The 23,910-nt window shown below is 38.8% G+C and overlaps 1 protein-coding gene across 12 annotated transcripts in view; it reads left to right on the top strand.

Annotated features, from left to right (window-relative positions):
- NRXN1 (neurexin 1) overlaps window positions 1-23,910 on the top strand; it is an 898,064-nt gene that overhangs the window by 286,441 nt on the left and 587,713 nt on the right. For 6 of the 12 annotated variants that reach the window (XM_081941972.1, XM_081941971.1, XM_081941969.1 and 3 more), the window contains 3 exons: window positions 18,563-18,864; window positions 21,437-21,481; window positions 22,520-22,681. In XM_081941972.1, the coding sequence (XP_081798098.1) occupies window positions 18,563-18,864; window positions 21,437-21,481; window positions 22,520-22,681 (509 nt within the window). The remainder of the gene's footprint in view (window positions 1-18,562; window positions 18,865-21,436; window positions 21,482-22,519; window positions 22,682-23,910) is intronic. The other 6 variants (XM_081941958.1, XM_081941974.1, XM_081941973.1 and 3 more) reach the window with 2 other exon arrangements.

Here is a 23,910-nt window from a genome sequence, read left to right as displayed (position 1 = left end):
AAGCTATAACAAACTGTTGGAAAATCTTTAACTTAAAAAGACTTCCTTTTAATCAGCCTCTTCTTTAAAAGTATTTGCAACAATTATAAAACTAAATGATTAGTTTTTTTTATTTTTATTTTATTTTCTGAATCCGACATACAAATTACAAGTTATCCAATAGGCACTGGTGAAAAAAATGCCAATATTGATGCAGCAATTTTTCATTATTTTCTTCAAATGTTAACCTTGGCGTAATATTTTAATTATTTTCTCTATTGTATGCACATCAAGAGAACTTTAAAGGAATAATGTAATCACAGTAAGCATAACATGGATTACCTAAAAAAGGAAGAGGGTGTTGGAAAGAAATTTAAAATGCCTCTACCTTGACTGCCTTTAGTATATGAAGAACTGAAATGAAAATATCTTCAGCTTTCCAAAATTCTGCTATTGTATTGTATACTGTAAAATTTATGTTTTTCCATCTTAGAGGCAGAATTAGTCTATAGGGTTCCCTGAGAATCAGCCATTAAAGCCATGAAATATATTTGCAAATAAATCCAGTTGAATATATCTACTGTCTGACTCCCCACTTCTAATTTCTTTGGATTATTACTATTTAATTGTCAAGGGCAGGAGAGAGAAAAGGGGTATTAAAATTGTTTATTTTTCCAAGAATGTGTTGGGGAAGATGGCCAAGGAATATATATTCAGAGTTCATCTACGATCTTGCACTAGCAATATAAGTGAGATAAAAAAAATAGGATACTTATTTTCATTTTATCTAATATAAAATGAGTAATCAGTGTTTCCTGCAGGTACTCCAAAGCTTGCAGTCTTTGCATACCTATATAGAGTGGGTTGTTCCCTCAAAGAAATGTCTCTGTTATTGGGATACTGTTTTTATGGCCAAACTTTGGTTTGAAAGAGGGGTTAAGGAGGCCATCTATGTCAATATTTAACTGCCCTCAATCAAAAGATAGGGAGGGATACAAAATCATCAATCTCCAGTCCACAATACAGTCTTTTTAGCAGTTCCATGAAGGCTCCACACTATTTACACTACTCAGGTGACCCTGAGGACATGAATAAACCTCCAAGTGGCATTCTAAAAGATTACACTGTCTGCAACAAGTGTAAATCCTTCTATTCCCTACCATCCAGTCAGAGCTGAAGAAGCTTCTTGGATGAGAAGCAAAACATCTTCAAAGAAAAACAAGAAAGTCCAGTTGCCTCTTGAAAAAGCACCTTTGGCATAACTATGACCTGGATGACTGTGAATCTTCATAGACATTCCCCTCAGGACATTGCTATAGGGCACTGAATGCCAAAGCAATTAGACCAGGGAAAGGTTTTTTTCCCCCCTTCAGGTCATCACTCTGCTGAACACCTAATCCTCACAGTATAGTATTACATCCAGGGGTGGGGGTCAACCAGTTCGGACTGGTTCAGGCAAACCGGATGCTAATTTTACATTATGCCAAACCAGTAGTTAGAAAGACTAGCTGGACCCACCCCACACACCCCACACAACCTGTCCCTTCCTCCGAGGAGTCCCCACATGGCCCGTTCATCATGCCAGGTAAGTGCAGGGCTTGCACAGACGCTCTGGGAGGGCAAAAAACAGGCCTCCTAGAAGTTCCAGAATTCTAGAAATGGGCCAGTTCCTGGCCTCCAGGGGGCCTCCAGAGTCTAGGGGAGGCCATTTTCGCCCTCCCAGAGGCTTGAGAAAGCCTCCAAAAGTCTAGGGACAGCAAAAATGCCTTTGGAAGTTCTGGAAGTCCAGAACTGGGCCTGTTTCTGGCCTCCAGAGGGCCTCCAGAGTCCAGAGGAGGCTGCTTTCGCCTTCCTGCAGGTTCGAGGAAAGCCTCTGGAGCCTGGAGAGGATGAAAATCCCCCACACACACCATGGTGCAGGAGGCTGAGTAGATCACACCCCCATGGCCACGCCTACCCAGCAACCAGGCAGAGAACTGGTTGCTAATTTTTTTCAGTCTCATCCCTGATTACATCTAAGTATATTTACCCATATTGTATGGCTTTAATATTGTTATTATTATTCTCATTTTCTCTACTACTCCATTATTTCTATCATTATTAAAATGATTATTATTGTGTTGCTTGCATGTATACTGAGAGCTTCTGCAACAAAGACAATTCTTTGTGTGTCCAATCACTCTTGGCCAAATATTCTAATTCTAAATTTTAAGTTCATTTGTAAATTTGAATTATTGTAACTTTATGAACTGTATTGGGCTTTATAAATCAATATTTATGATTTTATATGTTAATGAAGCCACCTTCTAGTCATGTTACTCAATAAATCCAATTTAGCCATAATATCTGAACAGAATTTGAAAGTTAATTTAGGCCACTAAATTCAGCTCCTACCCAGTGTAAAATACCAGATTAAACCATTCCCAACGGATGTGAAGGCCAGCACTTTTCTGAATAATTGATGCCATTGTCAAAACACTCATTGTGATGAACTAGCTAGGAAGAACTACTGACACATTATCACAGGTGTTTTGAGGAATAAAACGCAGCAAGAGGAACTTTCAAATAGTTTTTTAGTATTTGTATTTATAAAACTTCAAATACAGCTTGATAAAAAATAGAGATTAATTGATTATTTGAATGGGTTATTACTCAAGAATATTAAATCAACGAAAATATCAGGGAAAATCCTGAGAAAGAATAAAGCTTATCTACCTCTGAAACTGGTAATTGATTCCATAAATCTGCTTTAGATTATTTCAACTGCAAAAAGAATCCACTTCAGACAGAATATTTTTACTTTTGAAGTCTGGGGTTAACATTTCAAAGCAACACAGGCTTTTATTTATTTATCTGTATATTCCTAGTTCTTTCCCTATGGGTGTATGTTTTGTTCAACATTCCTCATATTTTGTTTTATCATGTTTTTTTTTAAGATTCTTCCACTTGTCTCACTGATTTAATCAAATGAATATTAAACAAAGTGCCATAGTTTAAAGTTTTGTATGTAACCAATGTATAGTATACAGTATATAATGCGTAGGCTAGGGAACCAGAGTTAAGATCTTAGACCTGTTTTGTGATCTTGGACAAATCATTGTCATATTAAGGCATGATTTGTTTAACTCTATGGTTGTCAAATAAATCATTACAAGGTGAATACTTATGCAAGAACGAGCCATAATTCACAACCTACAAGATCTATTTTGCTGTAACCTATCAAAACAAATACAATAATTGCATTATGGTCCACATGAATTTGGTTTCAATCTACTTTGTCTGTCAAGGGGTTAGAACTTATAGGGCAATGTAATTCAGCAATTTGTAGAAATAATGGGTTGCAAAATAAATACTTTAAAAAATAATAGCAAGGACTAATATATAGTATAAATCATTTCTGGATTATTTTATAATGCCACCCCTACTTTTTCCTTAAAAGAAGAAGACTGGAGTCACATAGACTCAGTGTAGGAGGTAAGATGAGGCAAGAAGTGGAATGATTATGGTTAAAATCAATATACTAATTTTATCAGCTTTGTTTGCTACCATTGTGTTACATTGGGTTTAGGTTAATCACCTTTGATGGCTGAACAAGAAAGGAGAGTGTTTCTTATTGATAATAGGCTTTTGTTTTTAATCAATATCTAAATTTTGCATCAATATGCTGTTCTCTGGCAATTTGCTTTCTCTTGGTCAACACAGACAGTTTACTTACTGCATCTTATAGGAGCATTTGGACTAATCTGGTGAATGATGTGGAATCTAACCAGCCTAACTCTGATGATAGATAACCTGAGGGAGTCTCAAATGCTGAGAAGGAGTCCTTCACATCCAGTCTGCTTCAGCTTTCTGAATGTTGATCAACAGAATGAGCGTGGCATATGCTAGCACAATCAAACATGAAGCATTCACAGCTTTAGGAACTAGGAATCCAAACTAGGTGGTTTTGGAGAGAAAATTATCTTCACTGATTCCATGCATTGTTCTATTTGGCAGTTGTGGACTGAATTAAATATATATATATATATATATATTTTCACGTGTGTAGGTATGCTGGTTTTGTTGTATTCAGGTCTTTTCCCGTGTAAGATTAAGATTGTCTTTGCAACGTTTCGGCAGGATCTCACTTGCCATCTTCAAGCTTGGGCTTAAAATGGGAATGGAGGCAGCTCCATTCCCATTTTAAGCCCAAGCTTGAAGATGGCAGGTGAGATCCTGCCGAAATGTTGCAAAGACAATCTCAATCTTACACGGGAAAAGACCCGAATACAACAAAACCAGCATATATATATAGATAGATGATAGATAGATACAGAGATAGAGATAGAGATAGAGATAGAGATAGAGATAGATAGATAGAGAGAGAGAGAGAGAGAGAGAGAGAGAGGAGAGAGAGAGAGAATATTTAATTTATTTAGGATTTAGAAAACTTCTCGTGAGTAAAAAAAATTCTTAGGTCTCGAGAATTTTAGTAATTGACCACTAGCCATGTTGGTCCAGGATAATGGGGTCCAGGATAATGGGATCCATACCAATCTGGACAGATGTCAAATGTTAAAATTGTTTTTTTTTTTAAGTTTTCCCTAATGAAGTCACTACTTGGTAGTACTTCAGGAATCCTCTAAGGCAGGGCTGTCAAACTCCCATCCCATGGGCCGGATGCATCACGTGCTGGCCACACCCACACCCAGTATAGCAAAGGGGGCAAAAGTCATGTTACATCATGTGACACCACTGTGATGATGTGAGTTTGGCACCCCTGCTATGTGTAGTATTTGTCCTTTTCTCAAGTTACCCGTATAAATAGATAGTTATCTCTACTCTGTGGCTATAGCTCCAAGGCAAATAAAGATTAGGTAGCAAACTTCACACATCATATAATACACACTAATGTTCCAGATGCTACTCTTAAGCATCAGTAAAAAAAAACCAATTTTAATTAGTGTTACACACATAAGAGATATATTCCAACATCAGATGTTAACATCATGATATGATAGAACATAGAAACACAATCCTTTTCATGGGACTTGGTTCAAAGGATTTATTGGGGTTGGGAAGGATGGACATCTGAGAAACTGGATGTGAACCAAGTACCCATCCTTTTATTACAGGATAAATAAGCTGCATGCCTTACTTTGGTGTAATGGATGTGGAGATCATCCTCCAGGAGATATACCCAAATTCATTAACCACTTGATGACATCTGATTTCTAATCACCATCAACTAGTCAAGATTTTATAACTCTGCCATTTTTTGATCTGTAGATACCACCATATCAGTCAGTGTTATGTTTATAATACAGTATATGCATACCTAATAAATGGAAATGACTGAATGAGTGAACATACAATATCAGTCTGATCTACCTGATAAGTCTAACAGATTCTCACCTCCAACTGAAAAAAACTAATTTCAGAGCTGACTCCAGGTGTCAGAAGACTTTGACAAGTGTCTTCCTGTAGATCACTTCATATTGCAAAGCAGACCGAACTTTGTCCATTGAAGAATTATGTGTGTCTGCAAGGATGACAAGGGACAAATGACAAATTGCTGATCATATCATCATGCAAATGCCTTGATTTAGATACTTGTATGAGAAGTCATTATGCAAACACATAGTCATGTTATTTCTATGATGTCAGCCCATGCATATATTCATTTTGGTGTTAGCAAAGTTTGTTAACATTAGGGCATGAAGGAACTCCAGGACCAGGCTATGTTTCACAAAGTCCATATAACTTTCTTGCAATTCCCTAACTAACTAGGAGGCCAAAGGCAACTCGGGGTGGCTGTGGGGGGGGGGGGAGGATTTTCCATTATAGATCTAGAGAAAGCAATGGAAAATAAACTAATGAATGAGCAATGATTCTAATATACATTAATACATATGGAAAAAGAAATGAATCTATATAATGGATTTTGTGTGGAATGACCTCCCTCCGGATATTAGGAATACCTCTGACCTCCGCTCCTTTCGTGTAAAGCTCAAGACCCACCTTTTTCAAGTTGCTGGCCTGGCTCAACTTTGATCCAACTATATCGCTCCTGACGGGTTTTTTTATTTGGGGTATTTTAATTGCATTCAATTTATTTAGGGGTTTTTAAACATTGTGTTTTTACTTGTTTTTATCTATCACTTCACCTCCTCCTTGTATATGTCGTGTATATGTCTTGGTATATGTTTTGTTATATGTATGTCGATATATTTATTTCCTATGTTTTGTTGTACGCCGCCCCGAGTCCTTCGGGAGAGGGTGCGGCTAAGAAATAAATATTTATTATTATTATTATTATTATTATTATTATTATTATTATTATTATTATTATTATTATTATTATTATTATTATTTTGAGCCAACATCTTTTCCTAGCAACCAGCCCTCTTTATTGAACTGTTACAAGCTGCCAGATATTCAGTATCTTGCTCATAATTTTTGTAGAACTAATTAAGAAAAAAGAACAGTATGCAGTCTGAATTGAGAATTTTGAAAGGAATCTTATTCAATCATTGCAGTGTACCAACTCAGTCCACAGGGAAAAAAAACTCTTTTGTTTTAAAAAAAAAAACATCAATAAATACAAATGAGTAATGTCCTTAATGTGGCCTCTAAATGGCTTCCTCAGGGAAATGGAATGGAAATGGAATAATATTTTTTGTGTATGTGTGAGAGAGCTGAGCTCTCCTTACCCTTGGTACAGTTGTGGGATTCAAATAATTTAACAACTGGTTCTCTGCCCTAATGATCAGCTGGGTAAGCATAGCTTGGTGGTCATGTGACTTGCTGGGTGTGGCCAACTCAACGTCACTTAGAATTTAATAAGGGTTAACTGGAGAGGCAGTTTCTGTAAGCAGGGCAATAAAGATTAGGCTAAAAACAACACCAGTGTTAGATTGGGTAATGGATAGGCACACACAGGCTTAATGGTAACAACAGCTCTTTATTAAGTACAACAAGTAAGAACAATCCAGCGAAGGTTGAGTCTGACAGCAGCCCTTTTATAGGGAGATGTCAGACACTTCGACCAATAGGATTAAACCTCTGTTCCCACTGGAACAGAGGATCTTGGTGGAAACCACTGTAGTTAGAGCAAATATCTAACACCCCTCCCCTCCTGGATGGAACAATCCTATTTGTTACGTAGTCACGCAGGTAGGCGGGCTTTTGGGTAGTTCTGCCAGACCTGTGCAGTTCAGTAGGAGTGGTCTCCTTGGACAGGTCAGACGGACTTGCAGCTCTGCTTGGTGGAAGCTCCTGGAACCTTTCACAGGCCGCGGCTGGAGATTCTACAGCTGGTTCGCTCAGAGCTCGCTCCGGGCCTGCAACATAACAGGATAGGTTTCCCAGTACCTTTGGGCTTGAGCTGGCCGTGGAAGGAGTGAGTGTTTGCTCCATTTGGGTAGGGCTTTGGCTAACTCGTGCAGGAGTTACCTCTGGTTGTCTAAGAGTGGAGTTGGAGAGGCGGCCACGGAGTTGGTCAATATGCCTTCTCCAATTCCTTCCATCCTTGAGCTCTAGAAGGTAAGAGCGTGGGCCAGTAATGCCTATCAATGTGGCAGGAATCCACAGTTCCCCTGGCTTAGTTGTGAGCGTTTACCGAATCCCCTACGCTAAACGTCCAAATCTTGCTTGTGGAGTCTGGGGGTGATGAGGCAGAATAATTGGGGTGTAGCCAGTCTAAGTGGGACCTTAGCTGGTGACCCATGAGAAGCTCGAGGGGCTTCTCCCTATACAATAATACAATACAATAGTAGAGTTGGAAGGGACCTTGGAGGTCTTCTAGTCCAACCCCCTGCCTAGGCAGGAAACCCTATACCGTTTCAGACAAATAGCTATCCAACATCTTCTTAAAGACTTCCAGTGTTGGGGCATTCACAACTTCTGGAGGCAAGCTGTTCCACTGATTAATTGTTCTCACTGTCAGGAAATTTCTCCTCAGTTCTAAGTTGCTTCTCTCCTTGATTAGTTTCCACCCATTGCTTCTTGTTCTACCCTCAGGTGCTTTGGAGAATAGTTTGACTCCCTCTTCTTTGTGGCAACCTCTGAGATATTGGAATAATGCTATCATGTCTCCCCTAGTCCTTCTTTCTCTTAAGCTAAACATACCCAGTTCCTGCAACCGTTCTTCATATGTTTTAGTCTCCAGTCCCCTAATCATCTTTGTTGCTCTTCTCTGCACTCTTTCTAGAGTCTCCACATCTTTTTTACATCGTGGCGACCAGAACTGAATGCAGTATTCCAAGTGTGGCCTTACCAAGGCATTATAAAGTGGTATTAACACTTCACGTGATCTTGATTCTATCCCTCTGTTGATGCAGCTTAGAACTGTGTTGGCTTTTTTGGCAGCTGCTGCACACTGCTGGCTCATATTTAAATGGTTGTCCACTAGGACTCCAAGATCCCTTTCACAGTTACTACTACTGAGTAAGGTATCACCTATACTGTACCTGTGCATTCCGTTTTTGTTGCCTAAATGTAGAACCTTACTCTTTTCACCATTGAATTTCATTTTATTAGATAGTGCCCAATGTTCAAGTTTGTCAAGATCCTTCTGTATCTTAAGCCTATCTTCTGGAGTGTTGGCTATTCCTGCCAGCTTGGTATCATCTGCAAATTTGATGAGTTACCCATTTATTCCCTCATCCAAATCATTGATGAAGATGTTGAAGAGTACTGGGCCTAAAACAGAGCCTTGGGGTACTCCACTGCTATAGTGGCACTGGGTGTGATGTGCTGAATTAGCAAATAGTGGTCAACCCGTGTTTACCAATCTCCCAGGCCCATCCTAGAGAGGGCTTCTTTTGCAGATCTTACCATTCTCTCCACCTGACCATTGGAGTGAATTGGGGCCCGTTGTCAGAGACCAAGACGTCGGGCAGGCCATGTGTGGAAAAAAGTCTCCGTAGCACCTTGATGACCGCTTCTGCCATAGTGGAGGTTATCCGGACTACCTCTAGCCATTTCTAGTAGGAGTCCACAACTACGAGGAATGTCTGGACAGGGAAGTGTCATATGTCAGCACCAGTGGCAGGGTCTGGCTGTATTGTACCAGGAAGGAGTCCGCAGACAGAAGTCGTTTTACTGCGGCAAATGCTGCAGCCTCGGCTCTGCCCCAGGACCACTTCACGTTCTGAGCCAGGATACTGTGTAAGGGCTCAGCAACGGTGGCTTTCTGTTTAAGAAAAACGCTGTAGAAATTAAGGAGCCCAAGGAACGCGTGCAGCTCGGTTTGATTGTGAGGTGTCGGGGCATCCCGAATTGCTTTAATTTTTTGTGTGATCGGGTGAATCCCAGAGCCATTGATTAGGTACCCTAAGAATTCAACCCTTGGCACGTTAATTTGGCATTTGTCTTTTTTGAGACGGAGGCCTTTGTCTCTAATTCCAGCCAAAACTGTTCGTACACATTTGAAAAGTTGTGCCTCATTTGCAGCCGATACCAAGATGTCATCAAAATAGGAGACGACTCCTGGGATCCCCTGCAAAAGCCGTTCCATGAAGCTTTGGAACAGCCCAGGGGCGATACTAACGCAAATTGTAGACGGTGACATTTGAATGCACCCCTGTGCGTCACAATGGTTTGGGCCTCCGCCGTAGTGCCATCTACAGGCAATTGTTGGTATGCCTGCACCATGTCCAATTTTGTGAAAAGTTTTCCGGGGCCTAATGAATGAAGGAGGTGCTTTACAATGGGTATAGGGTAGGCACTTTGTTGTAGCACTTTATTTATTGTGCACCTGTAGTCCGTGCAGATGCGGGCAGACCCATCAGATTTGACAGGTGTCACTATAGGGGTCTCCCAGCATGTGTGATCGACCGGCTCTAGGATTCCCTGGCCTACGAGTTTGTCAATTTCCCTGTCAATTTTGGGGCGGAGAGCAAAAGGTACTCTTCTGGGTTTTAGCCTTCCTGGGGCTATGTTGGGGTCCAAACTAAAGGAAATTGGGGTCCCCACATACTTACCCAAACCGGTTCTTGAACTCCTTAAAGATGGCTTTAGCACCGTCATCTTTCAAGACGTTGATACCGGTCACCTCTAGGCCCAGGGCTTGGAACCAATCTGACCCTAGGAGGCTCTGCAGGTTGCTGCTGACCACTGTCACTGGGAGTATCCCGCTGAACTGCTTGAACTTCACTTGGAAGGTGTCTTGGCCCATGATGGGGACCCGGTTTCCCTGGTAATCTCATAGGTGGATGTCAGAAGTGTGAAGTTGCTGCTTCTTTAGGCTAGGAATAGCCTGCTTCAGGGTAGACCATGGCATGATGGTCAGTGATGACCCGGTGTTGATCTCCATCTCACATGGAAAGTCCTCAATGAGGACTGTGACCTTATTATTTATTTATTTATTTATTACTTGAACTTATTAGTCGCCCCCTCTCCCCACAGGGACTCGGGGCGACGTACAAAAGTATTATATAGCGTACAGAGGAGGTAAGAATAAATAAATAAGTTACAATACCTAAAAAAGTTAAAACCCCAGTGAAATTAACCCTTAAAAACTAAAATTACCAATTAAAAATGCCCTGGGCTGGAGAGATTGTAGTATTATGCAAGGTTAGCTAGTCGAAACAGGTAGGTTTTCAGCTTCATACGGAAGGAGCGAAGGTCGGTTGTTGTCCTGATGTCTGGGGGGAGGTCATTCCAAAGGGTGGGGCCCACTACAGAGAAGGCCCTACTCCTGGGCGTCGCCCTCTGGCACTCTCTGGAGGACAGCACCCGGAGTAGTCCCTCTCTGTGTGAGCGGACGGGTCGCAGGGATGTATGGGGCAGGACGCGATCCCGCAGGTAACTAGGCCCTGTGCCATGGAGCGCTTTGAAGGTGGTAACCAGCACCTTGAAGCGCACCCGGTAGGCCACAGGAAGCCAGTGCAGCTCGCGCAGGATGGGTGTTATATGGGAGAACCTTCAGCTTTTTTGGCTGCCTGGTGCGGACTTGGCCGATTGACGTATGGTAGGTGACTCTTTTGTCTCCCTTTAAGGGCCATGGTGGCTTTTGCCAGGCCCCTTGGTTGGGCCTCTGTTGGCAGTTTGGTGCACTCCTAGGCTGCCAGGCAGTGGCATGGAATTCACTCCGGCACACCTTGGGGATGTGCCCCTTTCGCTCGCAGCGTTGGCATGTTGCATCATGAAAACGACAAGCTGATCTGGCATGATTTCCTCCGCAGCTAGCGCAAGGCGGGAGACACGGTCAAAATTTGCGCACAGGCTTGGCACAGCTACTGCGCATGCGGCAGCTGTCATATTCCTCGTTTTATGAGCTCTTGGGCTCTGCAGCCTCGCGATGTACGCATGTACTCTTTCATATGTCTTGTGGAGCGCTTTGGCGCTGCAAAATCTCAGTAGATTTGACAGCTGATTCGGACGCCCTGGCCTCATCCAGTGCGATCTGCAGAATGAGGTTAGATTTAGTGAATAACTTCCTCTGTAGGTTAATGTCCCGCACACCACAAATTATGCGGTCCAGAATCAGCTCGTCCAGGTCTCAGAATTCGCAGGACGCTGCGGACTTGCGGAGCACCGCAATGTACTCGTTAATTGACTCACCCTCTTTCTGGTTTCTGATGTTAAACTCATGCCGGCGAACGTGCTTGGACAGCTTGGGTACATAGTGGGTCCTCAGCGTCTGCTGAAGCATGGACCAGGTGACTGATTGTAGCGGTGTCAGCTCAGAGAGGTCTTTCACCGTCTCGAACACTTCCCGGCCACAATATCCGAGGAACATGTTCTTCTTGCAGCCTTCAGAAAGGCCCATGAGGTCGTTTGCCTATAGGAAGCAGTCAAATTGTAGCATGTACGAGTCCCAGTGCTCAGTGACTGGGTCATAAGGAGTTGGTGGGGCGTGCATGGCCATTTTGTGTTCAGAGGATGTTTTGAGTTTGCCGCTCAAAAATGTCTGCTCGAAGCCACGCTGATGTACTTGCTGGATGTACTTGCTGGATTGCTACACTCTTTCAGTTTGCTTAGTTGCCTTCCAATCCCACCTTTGTCGCCAGTATTAGATTAGGTAATGAATAGGCACACACAGGCGTAACGGTAACAACAGTTCTTTATTAAGTAAAACAAGTGAGAACAATCCAGCGAAGGTTGAGTCTGACAGCAACCTTTTTATAGGGAGATGTCAAACCCTTCGACCAATAAGATTAAACCTCTGTTCCCGCCGGAACAGAGGACCTTGGTGGAAACCACTGTAGTTAGATCAAATATCTAACAACCAGAATGTTTCCTTCCTGCCTTCCTTACAGGATTAGCCTTGTAAAGTGGGGGAAAAAATGAGATTTCTTCCAACAACCGGTTTTCTGAACTGCTTAGAAAGTTCCAAATAGGTGTGAACTGGCTGAATCCCACCACAGCCTTAGTACCCTTTATACTAAGACACTTTACAGATGGGTCATTTCCTCAAAAAGAAGGAACTATCAGAAAATTCTCCCCTATGGTTTTGTTGTAATTTGAGAATATGTAACACTTAATTTTTTTTTTAAGATTCTGCTTTTTATTTTCTTTCACTTCTGTTTTTCCTGTGTTCTCATTTTTAACTGGCTGCTTAAAAAGAAAATTCATTTATTTAGATCATCTGGAGAAAATAAGCAGGCAGGCCTTTAATGATACTTGAACAGATGTGTGAATTCCATCACAGTTTGCTATATGCTGACAGAGAAACAAAAGCAGCGCTGAAGAAAAAAAAGTAATTGTTTAAAACCAATGAGTTTGTTTCTTATTATGATTGTATTCAAGTTTACAGTTAAACAAATAAAAACTGATACAAACCAATGAATTTAAAGGTACAATAAAGTAATTGGTTATTCCTCAGAAAATTTTCCATTTCATTTATAAGACTGAACTGACAGAACCTCTTTATAAATGCTAACTAAAGTTATCCTAGTTACATTAACTTGGTTGTTTGCATTGCTCAAAGTTTGAAAGAATAGTAGAAGCTCCCAAATTTAGATTACCAGATTATGTTGATAATGATATTTCAGAGTAACAGAGTTGGAAGGGACCTTGTAGGTCTTCTAGTCCAACACCCCTGCTCAAGCAGGAAATCCTATATCATTTTAGACAAATGATTGCCCAATCTCTTCTCAAAAAATGAATTAACATTGATTAAAATATGTTCTCTTGGGTTTGTTGAGAAATTAAAGTATGTCTGATAAAGGATATCATGGATCTGATTTTACACAGGTTTTAAACATTTGTGCTGGCATAAGCAAATAATTTCATATCTTGGCCCTAAAGGTGTATTTTGAATTCTCGTACTAACAATATGAGAACAATTATTTTATTGTAGAAATTAATTACTTTTAAAAAAGTGACTGAAGATCTAACAACGTCAGACCATAGGATCTGGCGGAGTTCAGTTTTTTATTGATTTTGATTTGATTGATTGATTGATTACAGTTCATATGTCACATACCAATAGAAGATAATAGTTGAAATGAGGGATCCTTGGTGCTCTGTGAGTTTGGTTGTTTTCTTGCAGATGTTTCATTATCCAAACTAGGTAACATCATCAGTGCTGTTAGGGAGTGGGGTTTGCTCTCATTTTATATTGTAAGACAGTGATGGCAAACCTTTTCGGCACCAAGTGCCCAAACCAGAACATGCATGCAGGAGCTGTGGCATAGTGCCAGTAAGCCAAAGACCAGCTGTCCGGTGTGTGCATGCCTGTTTATTAGCTCTTTTTGACCATTTTGGGGGTTTTTTCCAGGCTGTTTTTGGAAACGGTCCAGAAAATGGCCCAAAAGACCAGCCTGGTTTTGGCTATTTTCAGGCCGTTTTCTGACTCTCCGGCACCCGTAAAGACCAAGTGGCTGAGAAACCAGAGGAGAAGCTGGCAATGGTATATGTGCCCACAGAGAAGGCTCTGTGTGCCACCTCTGGCACACATGCCATAGGTTCGCCATCACGGTTGTAGGGGCTTGCCCTGTCAGTGTTGTGGTAGTGGGTCTTGGTGGTTCTTTGATTGCCCTGCTTACTGTCACTTAATCTAACAAGATTCAGAGCAGCTTACAATAGACAACAACAATAACAATATAAAACCATTATAAATAAAGCTAAGCCAATCTTTCCTGACTTGTTATTCTGTGTCTTGCATTCATGTACTCTATACTCCTATCATTACCCTCCCAAAAATATTTTCCAGAATTGGTTGGTGGGAAGCTGTCAAGGGACTCCTGCAGATGCACAAACTCATCACCACGGTTTTGTAACTGAAGTCAGGGAAAGATTTCTTCCAGGCAACAAAAAGCAATAAAATCTAGTTCATTGAAAGGAACATATATGATTCAAGCTGCTTTATGACTGAAATAGAAATAGCAAATATAATATCATTTGCCAGCTGTCTCACAATTGCTCATTTAACAACTGTCTAAACTCCTGATGTGACTTGAAATGGCTATATTAAATACAGTGCTGGGAGATTACTGGAATATCTGCTGTTTCCTTTTAGTTCTATAGAATTTATAGATATCCAATAGGCTTTCTTGCTTGCTTTATTCAGTTTGTATGGCTGCCCATTTCAACAAGTGATGCTGTCCCATGTAATCCTTTAATGTATGTTTGAGTGAGTGAGAGAGAGGGGGGGAGAGAGGGAGGGGGGAGAGAGGGGGGGCAGACAGACAGACAGACTCTTACACAAAGAAGGAATATATTGTGAAGCAAAACACCAACCTTATCATCTTTATTTTCAGGTTTGGTTCTGATCTGAAAATCTCCATATCAAGCTTTCTTAGCTTTCTTAGAAAATGAGAACAAGGAAAAATAGCAACGTGCTTGCTTAGAAAAAAAAAAAAAAGGACCAGGGATCATCTCTTCCTGTAGAAGAGAATGTTAATGTTGCAGTACATTTCACTAGTGTTAGGTAGCATTTTATTAAACTTAGGCAGTATACTATACATAGCATGCTTTCAAAATTCCAGTTGAATCACCAGCCCCAAAAGGAGACCACTGCAATAGTTTGAATGTTTTTCCTAGTGTTCTCTGATATCAAACAAATATTTCTATAGTGATCATTATAAAAGAGAGAGTGGAATGAATGGTCATTATATCATAAATATTTTTTTTTATCATTTCATCTCACAGGAGTTGTGCTTCTCATTTCCTAGGCTTGCCATAAATAAAAGTAGTTGGCCTGTTTGATTCATAGAAAGGCATCTATTGCCACTGCTACTGTGTTTCACATTATAGCTTCATTCACCATGACATAGGCAGTAGAGATTTTAGAACTAAATATAGTGATAAGATAGATACATCAACCATCTAGAGCTGTGACTGACCAAGAAATGTATTTCTGCATGCAAAAGTGTGCAGAAAATACATCATGCACATGCTTTCTTCATGTACCGAAGAAAACATTGATTGTGAATCATAAAAGTTAGTCACTCCTTGGATTAGGATGCACTTTGAAAGAGCCAAGTTTAATATTAGTACAGAAAGATAATAGATTAAGTGAAAGGAAGGATGACTGTTGTATTCCATGAGCTAACTATTAATGAACAAGGTGGTAGAATTTTTTTAAAATAATACACTGTGGCATTACAACACATAGAACCTTATTTTTATGCCTTAAAGGAATGGAAATCTACTACCAAAGAGATGTTCTATGAGTGCATAATACACTGGGATTCTGATTCAGAAGAAGTAACAGAAACCTGAACCATAAGAATTCAGAAAACAGAGTTGGAACAGACCATAGAGATGTTTTAGTCCAACCCCTGCTCATGCAGGAGACTCTATAGCATTTCAGACAAATAGCCACCCAATCTCTTCTTAAAAACATTCAGTGATGGAACACCTATAGTTTCTGAGGCAAAATAATTAATTATTGTATCTGTCAGGAAGTTTTTCCTTATTTCTAAGTTGGATCTCTCCTTGATTTAGTTTCCATTTATTGTTTCGTTTTTGTGGCAGCCTCTTAAGTATTGGAACACTACTGTCATATCAAGACTTGTCCTTCTAAGGAATGACATTCTGGATACTAACAGCATGTTAAAATAATTTTATAAAAGTATTAGCAAAGAATAAAAAGCGGCAATAGTCTCTTATTCATAATATAGATAGGACCATGTTTTGAAGATATTCCTCAATTTTCTCTGATTTTTTTTATAAAACACTCAATATAGGAAGTCTGTTTTTAATAGCTGCACATCATCATTTCTGCAATCTTCTATTAAATTTAAGATGGATTTCAAGAGCCTGTGGCTGAAGTCAGCTGCATTCCCCAATAATATGATATGCTACAGCAAATCATTATAACAGAGAGGCATTTCATTATATGAGAGAGTTTTGTGCTAACTTAAAATGAACAACACCTGAAAAATTTAGAAATCCATTATAAGTCCACTTATCATTGGTATAGGAAAATTCTTTATTGCTAAATGAGATGATGTAATCTCATACAAGTGATATTTTTATTTATAGCTAGCATGACCCTAAATAAAATGTAATATGTGTTTATTGCCAGTGAGGAAAAGAAAATTCAGTCCAATCCATATAGGATCAAAATGACCAAGAATATTCAAAATGTCTAAATAAACTGTAAAATGTCTTCTGAAAGATATTATTATTCCAAATCAAAATCCAAATTATGACATTAATCAGAAAAATCTGTTCAAAACTTTTGAAGTCCTATCTGTTCAGTCTTACATTTTCCCACGTTGATCTGTCTGATATCTATGGAAAATGAACAAGCATGGTATGAGTATATTATTATCTGTTGCTCATATTCCCTAATTTTTAGAGTCATAGTTATTTTTGAAGCTCAAATTATGTAACTATCAGTATTAATAATGATTAATATTTATCTCATCTCATGTCAAAGAAGTCATATTAGCCCCCATTTTGCCTGGTGATTTCCTGGCATTGTTTCTAAAGACAAACCCTACACATGATTTCTATTGTTTTGGTTTTTGGTTTTTTTTGCAAGATTTTATATATGTGTGAAGACTATAGGGGTTCTTTGTCAGAATTTTTGGCTACTTCAGTCCATCTCGTTTTATCCTCTTTTACTGAATAATGGGGGAAAGGGAATCTCAACCAAGATTTGGTTTCAATGTTTTGGAGGTTTGGAATTAGTGCAATCATAATTGTTGTTGTTTTTCTTTCAATAGTTTACTAGAAAGGGATATAAATGAAGAAAATTAATGTGAAAAGAAATAGATATTCTCATATCTTAGAATTAATGATAGACTTTCAATAAATGGACAATGAATAATAGAACAATCTTTTAGAAATTGGAGCTATTTTGTAATTTCTATCCTACAATGAACATATCAACTTTCCTTTATAAAAATATAATTTTTTGCTACACAAGGGAGGGAGGGAGAGAGGGAGAGGGAGAGGGAGAGGGAGAGAGGGAGAGAGGGAGAGAGGGAGAGAGGGAGAGAGAGAGAGAGAGAGAGAGAGAGAGAGAGAGAGAGAGAGAGAGAGAGAGAGAGAGAGAGAGAGAGAGCTCTTCTTGCTACCTCTCCCAAGGAAGTCAAATGGAAGATATGTTGGCAATAGTTCAGGTCAACAGCTTACTCCTGTCTCACCCACTGCTGACCAGCTGCTAAGGCTTGGTCCAAAACATGGATGACTCCATAATGATTAAAACTGTTGGAGAAGAGACTGTCTGAGCTAGGCAGAAAAGTCATATGGGGAATTAGTCTGGAATCTCTACATAGGTACAAGAAGGCAAGGTCCAGCCCCCCTTTCAACTCTGTTGAACCTTATCTAGTCTGGCCCAGGTGCAAACCACCAGTCTGAGAAGATTCCTATGTTATAGGCATGAACAATAAAATAACTATTTGAAATCATGTGCAAATCTGATTATTTGCACCTAACAATTACAATGCTGCTAGATGGCTCTGTACCATCAACTCTGCCAAGCTGCTATCTACCTCTCTGGGATCTAAGGTCTGAAGTTGAGTCACAGTGATGATTCTATGTGATCATTTCATCCCCAGAGAGCCATGAGGATTACCCCGGCTTCTCTTTAGCTCCATATATATGCAGAATAGAGAACTCTTGTCTAGAGACGTAATTTTATTTTAGATAGTCTTTCAGATAAGTGATGTGCCAAGCCGTGCATGAATGCTCTGTATGTTGTGCCATACATTCTTTGTTATCCTTTCTTCCAACCATTACTACTTGTTTTTAATAACCATTTGAGATCTCACTTCACCCAAATGTCTATGTGTATAATTTGTACTTGATTTGTTTATCCATTACTTTGAAGATGCAGAGTGCTTCAAAATGTCTTAACAACACGTAACTTTGTATAGCAATTATGACAACAGTAACAACAGTAACATTGCAATTTCACTCAATGTGAAGTAAATTGGCCTGCAGGCTTTGCTGAAGTATCCATAATTTATTTTAAAACTTATATACAAGTTTTCTTTAACCAAGCATCATCCACAAAACAGAATTAAGTAATAGTTAATATTTGTTTCAATTAGGAATAACCTTACTGAATACAAGAATTATTATGATTCTTGCATTAGGAAAAGAAAACTTAATTTATGTTATTGTTGCATTTTTCAATCTTGTATGTGCAAGAATCAATTAATTACAAAGATTTTCTCTTTTCTTGTTTATTTAGGAAAAGAAGAATATATTGCAACATTCAAAGGATCAGAGTATTTCTGCTATGACCTCTCCCAGAATCCTATCCAAAGCAGCAGCGATGAAATAACTCTGTCCTTTAAAACTCTACAGAGGAATGGACTAATGCTTCACACCGGGAAATCAGCTGATTATGTCAACCTTGCCCTGAAAAATGGAGCTGTCTCCTTAGTTATTAATTTGGGCTCAGGGGCCTTTGAAGCACTGGTGGAACCTGTGAATGGGAAATTTAATGACAATGCCTGGCATGATGTGAAAGTAACCAGGAATCTGCGTCAGGTAACAGTACAATGGTTACAGCAATAACTGACTTTGCTTCTGCTACAGCTAAGTGTGTGGTGATCTTGCAGTTAGAATTACATGCAGCTGAGTGTTTAACAGACCTCTGAACCCTAAGGTTCACTATGTTATGTAGAGATGTATAATTCTTTTTTATACATGAGCACAGGCACACCTAGAAAGTAATTTTTAACCAGGATTGCTTTGAACAATTATGCAAACACAGCCAGATGCTTAAAGTTGTTTATGTGTGAGAGGCAGGTGGACTGGGAAGAGTAGATCATTTTATCAAGAAGAGTAGACACTTGGATAATCAATTCTTTCCCAGGCTAATATTTCATACTTGTAATTTTCCAGAAGCTCCTACTTTTCTATTGCTGAAACAAAGCTGAATGTTTCTTTGTTTTTATCTACTGGGTCCCTCAACTATATTTTAAGAAATAAAAAACTGATTATAAAGATGAATAAATACCTAAAAATACATTTATAACAGAGCATTTCCTCAAAGAAACATGTCCTGCCAATGAACTTATGCATAGCATTTATATCCCTAGGTTGCACTTCTGTATATAAGTTACTGCAAGAATTCCAATGAAATTGCTGAGAGTTATCCATGCAAAAATGGTGGTAGGATCATATCCTAAATAGTTCATTCTATTCTATTTCATTCAAATAGTTGTGAACAATTTTGCTTTGATTGTCAAGTTAAAAAAAGATTGTGATATTTTAGTGGTTATACTTGCTTTCAGATCAAACCTTTGCTTTGCTATAAAACCAAACTTAGTGAGAGGGAACTACATTAATAGTGAGACACTAATATCTTGTGAAGCTATGACTGAAATGGGATACAGACAGTAAGCCTAAATGTAAACATTTCAATTCTCCATTGTGGCAACAATATATCACACTTAACTCTGTGTGGGATTTGACTCTTACTACCAGTTACCAGGAAGCTTCTGCTGATTCTGGACAATTTGCTGATTTTAATCCAATGTAGACATCTCTTTTATGTACAGGTCTACCAGTAAGGTTGTAGCCAGGTCTGAGCCTTCTTCTATACAATTCAAAAGCTGTGCAAAATGTTTCTAAGGATAACCCCTATGCAGGATGCTAAACATCTTATTAGAAGAAACATGTGATAGACATTTTTACAAGCTCTCTGATGAGCACAGAAAATACCGAGGAGACAAGAAGGATTCCATCTGGGATATTGTTAGTGGTGCTTCCAAAAAGCTGTGAGACAGAGTGTAGAGTGTATAGAGGTAGTAAAGAAATAACATAAATAATAAATATATTTAAGATGTAAATATGAAAGTTTTCACTCTCTCTCTCACGCACAAATCCTTTTTAAACGTTAAACAGGAATTGTAGCAGAAGCCATGCTTTCTTTCTCCTATTTTCATTGAAATATGCAGCATATAGACAGTTCAGGTTTGTTGTGAGGAGAAGAATGATAATGTTCATGTATTTATATAAAATAAATACAAGCTTAATCATAGAAACAGTAATTAAAAGAACATGAATACAGAACAACTAATTTTTAAAAAGTAGACATTGAATTAGACTGCACTTTCTAGATTTGCCTTTGCTCATCCAAAAGTGTTGAAACAATGAAGCTCTTTAAAAATTATATACATAGAGAGTGAAAGGGGTCAGGTACAGATTGTTCTGGCAGGTGCATGATCAGACAGTCAGATGCAGAAATCCATTCTACTCATTGTTGTGTGTCAGGATCAGGGGAGTCCGTGAAGTGGTCAAAAAAGTCAAAATGGTACCCACATCTGCACAATCAAAACCCTGACCCTTTTAATGAAAGGGTGGGGTTTTAATTGCATAACTGCAGCTGCCATCTTGACTTTTATGACCTCCACTCCCACGGACACCCCAGGTCGAAATATTTGCTTGGTTTCATCGCAGTAAATTGTGATCCTAAAGTCCATCAATATGACCGAAAGACATATTGGAGTTGAAAAGGAGTCCTTGTGTGCTGAGTGAAAAATAAAATGAAATGAAATGAACATAAAAAAAATTGAGTACTAGGGGATTCCTAGTGATTTGTTGGAAAATGAGTTTGGGAAAGGTTTGGGGATCAGGAGAAGCCGAGGTCAGATGATGAGCTTTAGGTATTCCAACACAAGAGTCATTTCGAATGTCTGTCAGAAACATTCAGCTGGAGGAGAACAAAAGGAACGTGGTTGTATATCTGTTTCTGTCTGGTGGAGAGCTGAAATAAGATCTACAGTATATATATAAATATATATATTTAAAAAAACTATATTGATCAATATCACAATATATATTTGCAGGAAAATACAACTGCTGTTACCTCTATGGAGGCCTATCTGTTAGTCTGCTTTTTTATTTTTCCTTGTAAAATTATTTTGCCCTTTTTTCTGTGTTACTAACATGCTTAATAACTAACATGTCATTCATGGAATGTTTCATTCTACTAACCGTTACCTGAACCAAAATAATGTACTAACATTGGTAGTGACCATCATATTTTTTAAGTAAACGATCGTTATTCTGTTCACAAGTTTTTAATTTCCTTTCTCCCCCCTTCTCCACAAAGCACTCAGGCATTGGACACGCTATGGTAAACAAACTACATTGTTCGGTAGATATCATTCTAATTGTTTCTTATTTTGGGTTTGCCGTGTGTTTCCTTTCTTTCTTTTAACTGTAGACATCATTAACAAAAGAGGAACTGCGGTTGGTACTCTTCTGCTTACTTTTTTAACCTCCTTGTCATCTGTTGTTGATCTCTTTTCTTTTATTTATCTGTTCCTGTCCGACTCTTTCTCTCTCTTTCTCCTTTTTTTTCTTTTTTTTTCCTTTTCCTTTATTTTTGGAAGTCACATGTAGAGGGGCATCGTTAACATTTTGCATCAGAAGCTGTGGTTTACTAACAAGGGATTAAGCTGGCCTAACATGCTGCTGGCCTAGCCAGCCTTCTAACCATTCATAATGCATGGCATGTAAGCATGGATGGGGACGATGGAAGTTACACATTCATCCATTGTTACTTCATCAAGGAGCCATTTGATTCTCTCCATTCCTTTCTCTTTTCTTCTCCTTCTCTGAAATCCGCTTTCCTGCATGTGCACATCAAAGTCTGCTGCTGCCACTTGGTTGTTTTTTGCTGGTTTTTTTCCTTTCTTTCCCCCCCTGCTTTGGCATGGAAGTAGGCCCTTGCATGGACAGTTGCTGCTGTATATATATATCTATATCTATATATAGTGCAAAGAGTGATTGTGCTGCTGGCAATATGGCTTGTGCCTTTTTTCTGTTATCAAAGTGCACGCTATTTTTATTAGTCAATGACAGACTTTAATAAACTTACTAATATGTAACACCAGCTAAACTAACCTAGGAAGCATTCTACTAACACCATTTTTGTGTCTGCTAATCAACCTTTTGAGTTGCAAATAGGGACTGCTGACACTAGCTCAATAATAAGACAACTCTTTTAAATAGTTAGAGCTCCTAGGGATAGAATCCAAGTCTAAACCTCAAACAGACATGAAAATGGGCTCCGCCTTAGGTCTCAAAAATAAAAACAAAATAAAAATAAAAATAAAAACCAGGCATATCCCAGGACATTAGTATGTAGGTCTGAGTATAGCGTGTCCTTTCCCTGTGCTTTGTTATCTAGGTGACTATATCAGTGGATGGAATTCTGACCACGACGGGCTACACACAAGAAGACTACACCATGTTGGGCTCCGATGATTTTTTCTATGTTGGAGGCAGTCCTAGCACAGCAGACTTGCCAGGATCACCTGTCAGTAACAACTTTATGGGTTGTCTCAAAGAGGTAAATAATGTCACCATCATAATTATCATTCCATCATGAATACATAGAGATTGGTAAGGAGCAGGAGTTAAAAGCTCAATTTATTTTTACATTCTTCTGCTCTGAGATTTGATTAATTAACTTTCTTTATCAATCTAACTCTAAAAAGGAAATCTGAGATTTTGTGAATTCACAAAGTTGTAGACTTAGACATTTAAGTCTGCCTCCTTTACCTATCTCTAATATCATGAGTAATCTACTGTATGACTGAATATGCTGTTTTCTGAAAATGCTTAAAATGCTACTGAATAATACATGCTGCCTTTAATAATACAATATAAATATTAAAATCACTTTTGATGTTATTGAGCGTGACCAGTCTTTGAAAAGTTTAAGATCTCTATGAATTTTTGATCATGCAAAAACAAAAAAGTGAAGAATGTTGTTATGTTAGGTCATGAGTAACACAGCATTGTCACTCAGTACATCAACTTGTATCTGAATCTAATCTTACCAGGCTGTTGGTGAAAGCGCTCAAAATCTTTAATCCCAACAAATGAGGTCTTTGCACATAAATTATTAATGTGACAGATACTTTAGCCTTAGTATCTCCCTAAAGTGATAGTTTTCAGTTACAATGGATTTTAATTGAATACACAATTGTACTATTTGTCAATCAAGGTAGCATACAGTACCTAAATAATTACCGTATGTATGAATGCTATGTTTCCAAAATGGTTTTGCTTAATTTTTTCAAGTAGGTGTTAGTCATGTTTAATGGGCTATGTTCAATAACTTAAATAAACTTATATGTTCGTATGTACATATATACATAAAACATACATACATACATACATACATACATACATACATACATACATACATACATACCCCCTCTTCTCTAACCTGCGGTCTTGGTGCATCTCTGAAATCTGCTCCAAAAGTTATCCAGATATTAAGAGCAGGCAGGGTAACATCTTATTGCAGGAATAAAGTGATTGTCTCCATTGGAGGATGCAGTTGTCGTTTAAATATGTAGCACTACTAGGAATAATAATACAAGTGTTTTACTAAGGAACTTTAAAAGATTGGAGGAAATGGCTGATATATGAAATCTCATATCCTAATCCAGTAAATCTTTCCCAGCATGTTTTAGTGCAGAGATTGAGCTTTCCAACTGAATAGATTTTCTAATACCAATACATAGTTATACATATTTCATAGAGGAAACTTCTCCCTCTAATAAAACG

This window comes from Natrix helvetica, assembly GCF_964273705.1.
Source record: "Natrix helvetica genome assembly, chromosome: 2".
Taxonomy (NCBI): domain Eukaryota; kingdom Metazoa; phylum Chordata; class Lepidosauria; order Squamata; family Natricidae; genus Natrix; species Natrix helvetica.
The sequence above is the reverse complement of the archived record's forward strand: the minus strand, read 5'-3'. Positions and strand labels throughout refer to the sequence as shown.